The 12,321-nt window shown below is 47.0% G+C and overlaps 1 protein-coding gene across 1 annotated transcript; it reads right to left on the bottom strand.

Moving 5' to 3' along the window:
* Positions 1-449: 449 nt before the first annotated feature.
* On the bottom strand, positions 450-4,074 carry Pnma8c (PNMA family member 8C). Its single transcript, XM_041654377.1, has one exon. The coding sequence runs from the start codon at positions 3,602-3,604 to the stop codon at positions 2,990-2,992; it is 615 nt and encodes a 204-aa protein (XP_041510311.1). The 5' UTR covers positions 3,605-4,074; the 3' UTR covers positions 450-2,989.
* Between the last annotated feature and the right edge of the window lie 8,247 nt (positions 4,075-12,321).

Raw genomic sequence — 12,321 nt, 5'->3', positions numbered from 1 at the left:
AAGGGGGAAGGAAAAGTCACAGGTAGACCTGCGCATACCTGAGCGTGGTGACGCACACCTTTAATCCCCACACTCCAGAGGTATTTGCAGTGGATCACAGACACTGAGGGAAAGATGAGTGAAGGATTCCTATCTATAATGCCAGCACTCTGGAGGCTGAGGGAGTTTGATGCTAATAGAGAACCACAGTATCCCAAAACAAACAGGATATGGCAACTCCATGTTATAAGATAGGAGAAAAATCAATACATAGGCATAGGTGCAAGTCTGTAACTCCTACCCTAGGGGGAACTGGGGCAAGAAGATCGTGAGTTAAATAAAGGCCAGCCTGGGATACATAAGTTTCAGCCCAGCATAGGCTGCATAGCAAGACTGTCTCAAAACATTTAATTTTTGTGTGTACATACCTACATTTTTTTAAAGAAGGGTTAGTTTATTTACTTGATGTGCACTGGTGTTTTTGCCTGTGTGTGTGTAAGAGGGTCAGACAGTATGAGCTGCCATGTGGATGCTAAACCCAGCACTCTGGAAGAACAGTTAGTGTTCTTAACTCCTGAGCCATCTCTGCAGCCCCCATAAATTAGTTTTGATATGAAATTCAGCTGGAGCCCTCATAGATCCCTGAAGTAGTAGAACTTTGTAGGTGTTCTCTCTACCTGTGCCAGGCTGGATTACACTATTTGTTTTTTCTGAGGGGTCCCTGAAGGTGTCATAGAGGGAAGCGAACCCCTCGAAGAGGGAGGAATGAAAACCTGGTGCAGACTGACTTCATCAACGTGGATCAGATTTGGGGAAGTCTAATAACAGGTGGTTTATTCCCAGTGTATTTAAGTCCAGTGTAATTTGGGGGAAAAGCTCCCTGCTGTGAATCAATCCCCACTGCACAAGGAAGTGTGATTACTTCGCAACAACTCAGGATCTGTGTCGTTTCTTCCAAGAAGAAGGGCTCTGGAGGTACACTACTTGTACTAGCTTAAGGGGCTATGGATCTGGCCTGGTCTCAGTCACACAGACAGCACAGAGGTCATTTGGGCTATTAGCCACCGCTGGTCCTGGTTGGGGAGCTTGGGGGAGCCTCTGGCTATTAGGGTCATTTAGGTTACTAACTTCCTCTGGTCCTAGTTATAGGAGCTGGATATGGCCTGACCCAACAGAAAACACAACTCACCAAGCTGTTAATCACTTCCAGTTCCCAGCTTTCTGGATGGAAGAACAGGTTTTCATCTTTCCCATTGGAAAGACAATCCTGTGTGTTCAACATTCCTGGTTTCTCTGGAGATCTGTGGGCTCAGGAACCTTTGTGCTGTGCTCCCAATATTTTTCCTCTTCGCCACCCTCACATAATACTCAGTTTATAGACTTGAGAACCAATTATTTTTTATTGAGACAGAATACCATGTAGCCCAGACTGGCCTCAGACTTACTATACAGCCAAGGCTGACCTCGAACTCTTGATCTTCCTGCTCCCACCTCCCAAGTGGTGCTGAGATTCCATGAGCCATTAAGCCTGGCTTAGTCAGTCTCTCCCCCCCGCCCCCCCTCCCCCGTCTCTCTGTCTCTCTCTCTCTCTCAACGGGAAGTCTGCCCTACCCCCTCCCCATTTTTTTTTTAAAGAGTGTTTTTCTTCCTCCAAGGCATGACTCCTGGGATTTAATTTGGGGATGTTTATATACATGCCAACCTCAGGTGCCAATCGGGGTTGAAGGGTCTCACCCCGACCCTCCCTTCAGGAAGGGAGAGTTGACATTTATTGAACAGTCACAGCTATTTAGGGACACATGCAGAACGACAGAGTCCTTAGTGGAGCCCACAGATAGCCCACGTTTCAGCCTTGGCTTCTGAACTGTCTTCAACATCAAGTCTCTGGTGATGGCAGAATGGTGACCCTTGTTCCCAGCTAGGGTCTTCAGGACAGGTTCTTCCGGGGTCAGCTCCCGTTTTGGCAAGACTAGCAAAAATGGTCTCAAAAGCTTGCCATCAAGGAGCTTCTCTTCAGGCAATGGCTAGCAAGCACCTGTCCCCTCTGTGGTCTCCGTGGCAACAGTCACATGCACCGTTGTGGATTTGGCTCCCTCTGAGGGGCTGGTCCTGTTGGCCTCCCAGTTGCTAAAAGTCTTTTACAAGTCTCTGGGACTCTTCTCAATCAGAAGCTGCTCTCCTTTACTCAAGTAATACCTCCCCCCCCACACACACACACTTCCGTGTTCCTTGCACAGTCTCAAATGTTACCTACAATTCTTCAAATACAGAATTAGAGCCATGAGGGTAAGACTAAAAATCATTAACTGTGTGTCCTGTACCTGGCCCATTTCAGATGCTGGAGAAATTTTTGTTGGTTGAATGAATAAAGTGTCCCACAATCAATCATCTACGATCCCTTAACTTTAAACTTAAATGAAAAATTCTCTCCCTTAGACGTATGCAAGTACTCCCATTATTACTCCTGAGTGTCACAGACACTTCTGTTGGGATTTTCCACTTTCTTTATTCCAAGATCTAAGTGCCATTCCAGGATACCGTAGGTATGAAATAGACACGTGCGGCGTAAACAAAACAGGAAGAGATGACCCACATCAACCAGATGTTAGCCACACACACACTCAGCTGCAGTCCACAAGTCAGCTCAGATGAAAGTACCAGGCTCATGCTGAAGCCTTAGCTCGTTAACAGAGTTTGCCTAGAATCACCTAGTGAGGCGCTGGGTACATGGTTTCCTGATAGAGCACGTGAGTAGCATGCTCAAATGCAACTCTCAGCATTGACCAAAATAAATAAGTTTTCTTCGCAGAATCAAATGCCATGCAAAACACCCAGGTGACGCTCATTCTGGCTCAAAAGTCGCCACTCACCGGTCCAGCACCTCCTATCCACACTCAGTCTTAAGCGCCAAATGCTATGTGCCCCCCCCCCACGGTCATCCCGTTCCCACTGGGATGACTCCCACCCCCCTGCCACACACATCCCCCATCCACGGTCATCCAACATCACCTCACGGCTTCTTATCAGAAGCCTGCTGTTGGCGCCGACTTTTCTTGCTTTTCTTCTTGCCCTTCTTGCCCTCTTCAGCCTTGCTCTCCTTCTCTGGGTCCTTGAGAAGGGGCATCTCATCTGCCTTGGTGGTGGCCCTCTTGTCTGCGTTCTCCCCCTGCAGAGACAGACTGCACTCCCTGGAAGATAGCTCTTCGGGAACTACTGTGGTGGGGCACAGCTCGCGACTGAGGATGCGGGCCACATCCTCTACCGTCCTGCCCTCTCTCCGCAGGAACAAATTGAGCTTGGTCAGGAATTCGATGTCCTGCCACTTGGGCATGTAGACCACTCTCCACATACCGCCCTTGCCCTTGATCTGCCTGGGCACCACGTCGTAATTGAGGTCCTCTGCCAACCTGATGATGGCCGCCTTGGACTTATCTTCCTCCAGATAGGCCTTCCCAGCCACTTCGAACTTGCCCAGCGGTTTGAGAGGAGTCCGTATGATGTCTTCAAATTCTTGGTGGCTACAGTCCTCTGGGATCCCCAGGATCATCAAGGACTTGTAACTGTCCACCTCCAAGGCCTTGCACCCATGTTCTAACAATGCAATGTCCTGGACTCCAAATACCATCTTGCCCAGCTCCTTGAGGCAGCTGTACGCGCGCTGCTGCGCGGTGGAGCTGCCTCGAGAACCCACAGAAGGATCCAGGGTGCTGAGAGATCGTTCCGAGGATGATGAGAAAACCAGGCCTCACGGGTGAGGCTACTAACAGAACCAATTGGTCCTACTCAGTCAAGGGGAACCAGCCTTCTGCAGCCTGCCCCTCTGAGCTCACCCCTGGAAGTTCCTAGCTACTCACATGGACCACAGAACTGGAGCTGGGTGGTCGTGGCTCCCAGGTCCTGGACAAGGCCTCTCCAAGGAGTTTGGTGATGCGGACTCCCCTGAACTGCTGGTGGCCTTGACAACCGCTGGTCTCCCAGTGTCGTAGGTTGCGACTTGGCAGGTTGGAGTAGGTCGCCTCTCACTGCTGGCCCAGAGGTCGCTCTCATGTGCACTGTGACAGAGTTAAAGACCAGGATGTGATGGTGGCGGCTGCACTTGCTCCGGTAGTGACGTCATAGCTTCCTTGTGCGCTGCGGTTTTGCGGTCTCCTTGGCAACCGCTAGAGCATCGCCTCTGCCATCGGAGGGCGGGTCCAGCTGCATTGAAATCAGAGACCTAGGCGTAGAAAAGTCGAGATATGGGAAACGAAGCGAAGGGTCAGCTCCTCGCTTTCTTTCTCAGGTAGGGCGTGGGCAGGGGGACACGGAAAATAACAAAGTAAGCCTGCAACTTCGTTTAGGTTCAGAAAGTTAGGAAATAGTAAAAGAATAATGACAGAACTGATAAGGGCACAGAAGCCAGATTGAAGGGTACCCACCAGCCAATTCAGAGTTTTGAGTATCACTAAGAGGCTCCTTTCTTTTTCTCTGATTCTCTCTGTCTTTCTCTGTCTCTACCCCCACCTCTAGACGTGATCTCATGTTTCCCAGGTTGATCTTGAATTTGCTATGTAAACAAAATGTTGAACTTCTGATCCTCCTGCCTCCACTTCTTAAGATCCGGGCTAGCTACTACATGCCTGCACCACCGCGCCTGATTTATTCAGCGCTGGGGATGGGACCTAGGGCCCCTGGCTTCCAGGCAAGCATTCTACCAACCGAGATACACCCCAGGCTGAGCATAACGTTAAAAGCAACAGACTGTAACACTGCTACTTCCTGAATAAAATAAGAACAGCTGGATCCGTGTAAATATACACATGTAGAAAGTTATTTTAAAAAATCTTTCCTTTTTTATTATGTATTTGTGTTTGTGTGTGCTGCCTGTGTGTCTGCCTGTGTACCATGTGTGTCTGGTGCTATGGAGGTCAGAATAGGACATATGATCCCCTAGAACTGGAAATACAGTTTGAAGCCAGCCCTCCTGAAGACTTCCAACTCAACTCAGAACCTCTGGAAAAACAGGAAGTGGGCCTGGAGTGGTGGCTCAGTGGTTAAAAGCACTGGTGGCTCTTGCAGAGGACCTAAATTGGGTTCCCAGCAACCATACGGCAATTCACAATTACCTATAGCCAAGACTGGTGGCATACACCTTAATTCCTAGCATTTAGGAGGAAGAGGAAGGCTGCTCTCTGAGTTCAAAGCCAGCCTGGTTTACATAGCCTGATCTACATAGCGAGTTCCAGCCCAACCAAGACTACATAGTGAGACCGGCATTAAAGAAACAAATATTAAAAAGCTAAATACTGCCGGGCAGTGGTGGCTCATGCCTTTAATCCCAGCACTCGAGAGGCAGAGGCAGGTGGATCTCTGTGAGTTTGAGGCCAGCCTGGGCTACAAGAGCTAGTTCCAGGACAGGCTCCAAAGCTACAGAGAAACCCTGTCTCAAAAAACAAAACAAAACAAAAAAAAAGCTAGCTACTTATAATTCCAGTTTCAGAGATATAATGCACTCTGTGTTTCCCTTAAGCACCCACACTTAAAAATAAATCTTAAATATTTTAAACATAATTGTACTGTATAAAAATTGTTTATGCAATATGGAAGCAAGTGTGGCGCCAATCCTGAGGACACACTTCCTCTCTTGAATTCCTAAGACACTGAGCTGGGGCAGAGCTCAACAACAGAGCATTTGCTTCGTAACTTCCAGGCCTGGCTTCCATCACGTTACTGCAAGTCTCTCAGAAGGAGCGTGGGAAGGGACTGCAGAGATAGCCTAACAGTTAAGAACTGCAGAGGACCCGGGTTCAGTTCCCAGCATCCACATGGCAGCTCATAGCCATCTGTAATCACATTTAAAAGAAGAAGATTGTGGGGAGAGAAATCGCCTTCGATTCTTCTCTGTAAGCTTTATTTTTATATGTGTGTGTGTGTGTGTGCCACATGTGTGCAGGTCCTCTAGGAGGCCAGAAGGGGTGTCAGATCCCCTGAAGCTGGCATTACAGGGGCTTGTGAGCTGCATGGCCTGGATACTGGGAATGGAACTTGGGTTCTCAGCAGGAGCAGGAATCGTTGTTAACCCATATGCCACTTCTCCGGCCCCACTCCACTTCATCTCTGTGCATAGATAACATTGTACACTGTAACCCAGAGATGCATTGCCCCTCAAGAGGGAAGTAAAAATGCTGACCCGTAATATTTGCTATTGGGTTTATGAGTCTTTGGCACTTGGCTGCATGGCCCCGGTTTTATTAGGCACATTCCAAATCGAGAGCGCGGCAACAGAATGGCTCATTTGTTTGACAGAGCAGTGTTTACGGAGAAGTTACCTTTCACCAGGCTGCGGGTGACGTCTGAGCATACATGGGTGTCCAGATGGGACAAACTATGCATTTAGGAGCCCAGATCGTGGTTATGGCAGGCTTGCTCTGTCTGTTTACAGTGCGGGGAGACTGGAGCGTTTGGCGGAGAGAGATGAGGCCCCAGTGTGGGGTGAGTAGAATACACTGGTTGGGCTCAGTGAGTCTGGAACACATTTTGCTGTCGTTGAGGGGGCGGTGCTGGCTTCATTGCAGCTACGCTGGAGAAGTTAGCGCTTGGAACATTATTCTTTCTAGTAGTTGCTGTGTCCACTGTCTTTCCGGGCATACAATTCTCTAACCTCTCCGCATCACAGACACGTCGCCTCCCTGCCAGTGCTTACACTGTTCTTTCTCAGGTCTAACTATGAGCCAGGCTTCTTGAATCTTTTACATTTTGATCCAAGGTTGGGATCTCTGTCCCTCCTGGAAGCACACAGCCTTCTATATCCACACTATGATTACAGACAAAGGTGATGTGTTGGTCCAGGCTATGTTGCTATAACAAAATATCTACGGCTGGTTGTTTACAGAGGTAAGAGGTTTTGCTGCTGTCTTTTAAGACAAAGCCTCACTGTGTAGCCCAAGTTAGCCTGGAACTTGTGATATGATTGACTTAACCTAGAGAAAACAGGAATTGCAGGCACATACCTTCACACTTAGTAGGAAAGGGTTTTTTCTGTGCATGGGGTTGTGATATGGCTCAGTGGTAGAACACTTGCCTAGACTCCCCCAGTGAGGGGATGAAGGTATGGTTCAGTGTTTAGAGCACCTGCCTAGAATACCCCAGTGAGGGACCAGGATGTGGCTCAATGATAGAGCATTTACCTAGTTTGCGGAAGGCCCTGAGTTCTAGCCCCAACACCATACATATAAAAAAAGAATTATATTTAATTTTTATTATTTCATGTAATCCATTAGTATTCACATATGAATAAGCATGCATAGACAAATAGATGCACAAAAACAAACATATTTACACTATGTACATATACCCAAACATATATAGACACATAGATGCAGACATCCATATATGCAATAATGCATATATAAACACAAAGAGACGCATGCTGATATATACATAAATATTTTTCTCTTTTAGAAGGAAAATGAAAACGACTGTGGTCACTGGCTTTGACGATAAGTAAGGGACAAGCAAAGAGGCCACCGTAATTTCAGCTCTGTACTGTTCAAATGTCTAACGCCCCATGTTTCTTATTTTAAAATGTCTCCATGCGGTATTTTGGCAATGAGCTTTCAGGCCACTTCTTGTGTTTGTCTCCTTTGAAAATAAAGACCAAACCACATGGCCTAAAAATAAAGCATGTTAGAAAGCCAAGACTGTGTTATATGTCACAACCACAAGTCCTTCTTTTGCCTTTTTCTCCTCTTTCTCCAAGTCTGACACCAAACGTTTCCTTCATGTGACTTCTTCTTGGATATCTGTCACCAAATAAGACACGGAGGGCCTGGCCAGGACATCCCCACCCCGCAGGAGCACGTCCTCCCTGTGAGGCTGCCCAAGTCAGCAGCCACATGGTGGGCATTTCTCCCTGTCCAAGAATGGGCAGAGTCTCTGCCAAGGATGTGTGCACCCTCGATGACATAAGAGCAATAAAACAGCATGACACTTTGCAATGGGTGTGAACACACGGCTTACTGTTCTAGAGGGCCAGTCAGAGTGGTTTCCCTTGCAAATGAGAGAAGATTTTGTACTTCTATTCAGAAATACATATTTTTATTTCAATTCCCCATCACACCACTCTTGGATTTTTCAGGATCTGTGGGACCAAGCTAGGGTCAGCACTTGTCTGAAGACTGGAGTGAGGAAGGATGGTGCCAAAACAAAAGTAATTTCCTTCTTTTTAAAGATGGAGTCTTGGGGCTTCTCTAGCAGAGGACCTTGATTCAATCATAGCACCCGCATGGCACTCACAACCATCTGAAACCCTAATCCCAGGAAATCTGATGCCCTTTTCTGACCTCTATCATCACCCGGCATGCACAGAAATACACGTAGACAACATCTGCACACATTGAATATTAAAGACAGCGTCTCACTATGGGACACATGCTGGCCTCTAATACACTGAGAGATCCTCCTGCCTCAGCCTCCCACGTGATGAAATGACAGGCATGTGCCCCGTGTCGTGGGAATCTAGCTGTCACTGTGGCTAGGGTAAACGTTAGAGTCTAGTTGTTTCTCACCGGGTCTCGGGTAAGAGCAGAACGCACCGTGTTTGCTGGCAGTACCTGGACCTTGAAATCTCGTCGAGAGCAGTGACTGTTTTCCATGATTTATGGAGTTGTTTTTCTGGGGAGGTTTTCCATTCATTGCATGGCCTTGGTCACAAGACTACCCAGGCACACTTGGTGGTCTTGCATTACTGGGTACTGCAGACAGCTGCAGGGTGTCATGGTTTCCTTCAGAGAATGTGGTGAGTAGAAAAGGGGCTTTGGTATGAGGAACTTGTTGTACTCCAAACACAACCTTTGTGTACAATCAATAAATATGCTTCTGAATGGAGGTCCAAGAGTTAGTTCATAAAAACCGTTCCTCCCTGCTGCCAGAGAGCCTAAAATTACATTCTGGGGTGGCTCTCCTTTGAATGTTCTGCAAAGCACAGAAAGCCCAACACCACTGGACTTAACTTACAATTTAATCATTCAGATTTTAAATTGTATTTATTTATTCAGTAGCACACACAGAGAAGACAGCCTGAGGAAGACTGTTCTCTTCTCTTCTTCCATGGTGTGGGTTCTGGGGGTCAAACTCGGGTGGTCAGACTCGGAAGCAAGCATCGTTATTCCCTGAGCCATCTCACCAACCCACTAATTATATATTATCAATAAAATGTACAAAGTGGGGCTGGAGAGATGGCTCAGCGGTTAAAAGCACTGGTTGCTCTTTCAGAGAACCAGGTCAATTCCCAGTACCCACACGGGGGCTCACAACTGTCTGTAACTCCAGTTCCGGGGAATCCAGCACCCTCACACAGACATATGTGCAGGCAAAGTTTTTAAAAAAAATGTACAAAATGATGGGTATTGTGGCTCACTCGTGTAATCTTCAGGAGGCTGGGACAGGAGGATTGCTGCAAGTTCAAGGTCAGCCTGTGTTACCTGCTCAGACTGCCTCAAAACACAAACGAAATGATAGTAGCTGGTTATGGTGGAGCATACCTTGATGCCAGAGCTGTGAGGCACGGGCAGGCAGATCTCTGTGAGTTCAAGGCCAGTTTGGTCTACAGAGAGAAATTCCAGCACAGGCTCCAAAGCTACACAGAGCAACACTGTCTTGAAAAACCAAAAAAAAAAAAGGGGGGGCTTTAAAAAGTCCAGCAACTGTTCACAGAGTAGACTCAGCCTGGATGGGAAAGGACCAGGGGGACTCCATCAGCGCGGCCATGGGTGTGGGACCCCGATCTAGTACTCAAGTTTAATAAATAAATGTCACCTACATGTGTGAATGGCTCTGTAGAAGCCATTAATTTCTATTATTTATTTATTTAAGATGTATTTATTATGTACACAGTGTTCTGCCTGCATGTGTGTGCCTGCAGGCCAGAAAAGGGCACCAGATCTCAGTACAGATGGTTGTGAGCCACCATGTGGTTGCTGGGAATTGAACTCAGGACCTCTGGAAGAACAGCCAGTCCTCTTAACCTCTGAGCCATCTCTCAGCCCCTATTTATTTATTTAATTATTTATTTAGGTATAATTTTGGAGCCGACCAGATGGTTCAGTAGGTAGCGTCACTTATCAGTAGAGCAGGCTGTCCTGGAACTCACAGAGATCCTCTTTTCTCTGCTGCCCCAGTGCTGGGATTAAAGGCGTGTGCCACAACACCCAGCAGGCTGGCTTTTTATTATTATTTTTATCATTTTAATCTATTCTTATTACTTTAGGTCTGTGGGTGTTTTGCCTGTGTGAGTGTCTGCACATACATACTCAGAGGCCAGAAAAGGGCACCAACTGCAGTTACAGACGGTTGTGAGCTGCCTCGTGGGTTCTGGGAATCAAACCCAAGCCCTCCAGAAAAGCAGTCACTGCTCTCACCCGCTGAGCTATCTCTCCAGTCCCGGTTTCTCTTTCCTATTCTGGGGGCTTCATCCCTATGGCGAGGCTCCAGTTTGTTTAGCCAGCTCTATGTCAGTGGCCTTGGGCTGCCTTTCGCTTTTTTTTTTTTTTTTTTTTTTTTTGGTGTTGCTTGTTTTGTGTTTTAAAACTGGCCTAATGTAGTAAGACCCTGTCTTAAAAACAAACAAAAATAAAAGTAAAATAAGGTCTCTGGTACTTTGGGCTTGATTTTTTATTTCTCTTTTTTTCTAAAACTCTCTGTGTCACACAGCTGCAGGCCACTATGGGACCGGCCTTCATCCAGGCTACAGGTGCAAGATTTACAGCTTGCCTGCCCTAGGGTGTTTTTCTTTTGTACTCTAGAATATTGTCCTTGGGCTGGGGAGATGGCTCACTGGTTAAGAGCACTGTCTGCTCTTCCAGAGGTCCTGAGTTCAATTCCCAGCAACCACATGGTGGCTCCAAACCATCTGTAATGAGGTCTGGCGCCCTCCTCTGGCGTGTGGGTATACATGGAGGCATAAAGTTGTAAATAATAAATAAATAAATAAATCTTTAAAAAAATAGAATATTGTCCTTGAGCTTGCATCTAAAATCATTCTTAATACTGCTAAAATTACTTAATAGGCTAATCAATATAACCCACTGTAATACCAGTGGCCACACCCCTCCCCCAGCAACCATTAACTGCCAACATCTTCCTAGCTGGGGTGGGCATCGTGAGCCCTGCCCCTGCATCTTTCCTTTCTGGTCATTTAACTCAGATTTTTCCCTCCTTTTCCCCTGTTGACAGTTTTAGAAACAGCTTGCCTTGCACTGATAAAAGAAAGCTCAGTTAAGTCTACACGGTCATGAGAAAGTAGCAGTAGGACATTTTTGCTTCAGACTTAATCTGAAACATTCTGTGATTTTCTCATGGAAGATTAAAAAGCAGAGAGAAACATCCAACGCTCTCCTGGGGCACAGAAATAGCCTATAATTGCTGACAATGGTTACACATTTGCCATTGTTCTGGAACATTCCCACAATATCTGCAAGTGCCACCCCCTCACTTCACCCCTACAGCCACGTGGGTGCTGGAAACCCAGTTAAGGGTCTCCGGAAGAGCAGCCAGTGCTCTTAACCATCGAGCTGTCTCTCCAGCCTGGGGAGATAGTTTTTAAAGATATAAGGCAGCAGATGGTGGTGGCGCACCCCTTTAGTCCCAGCACTCGGGAGGCAGAGGCAGGCGGATCTCTCTGAGTTCGAGGCCAGCCTGGTCTACGGAGCGAGTTCCAGGACAGCCAGGACCACACAGAGAAACCCTGTCTCAAAAACCAGAAGGGGGAAAATGGCATATGCTTCAAATTGGGCCTGCGCCTGGGGAGACTCACAGTTTAAGACAGGCTTGGGCAACTCAGTGACCTGTCCTGGATCCAGGAGGAAGGGGCTAGCAGAGGAACTCAGCCGCAGAGCACCTGCCTAATACCCAAGAGGTCCTGCATTCAATCCCAGAGCCTCAAAATACATGAAATAAATGAATAAAAACATGTGGGTATGGTTCAGCCAGCCATGGTGATCTCAGTACCCAGCGGCCTGAAGCAGGAGGATCCTGAGAACAAATTAGTCTGAGCTACATAATGATACTATTGTGTGTGTGTGTGTGTGTGTTTGTGTGTGTGTGTGTGATGACATTTTTAAAAACAAAATAAGTGAGCCAGGCAGTGGTGGTGCAGGCCTTTAATCTCAGCACTCAGGGAGATAGATCTCTTGAATTCGAGGCCAAACTGGTCTGCAGAGTGAGTTCCAGGACAGCTGGAGATACACAGAGAAACCCTGTGTGTCAAAAAAAAAAAAAAAAGGCAATTTCTCAGAAAATTAGGAAACGACCTTCATCAAGACCCAGTAATACCACTTTTGGGTATATATCCAAAGGATGCTCAAT

Source organism: Microtus oregoni, unplaced genomic scaffold, assembly GCF_018167655.1.
Source record: "Microtus oregoni isolate MIOR12 unplaced genomic scaffold, Mior012 000006F_ref0000085, whole genome shotgun sequence".
NCBI lineage: Eukaryota > Metazoa > Chordata > Mammalia > Rodentia > Cricetidae > Microtus > Microtus oregoni.
The sequence above is the reverse complement of the archived record's forward strand: the minus strand, read 5'-3'. Positions and strand labels throughout refer to the sequence as shown.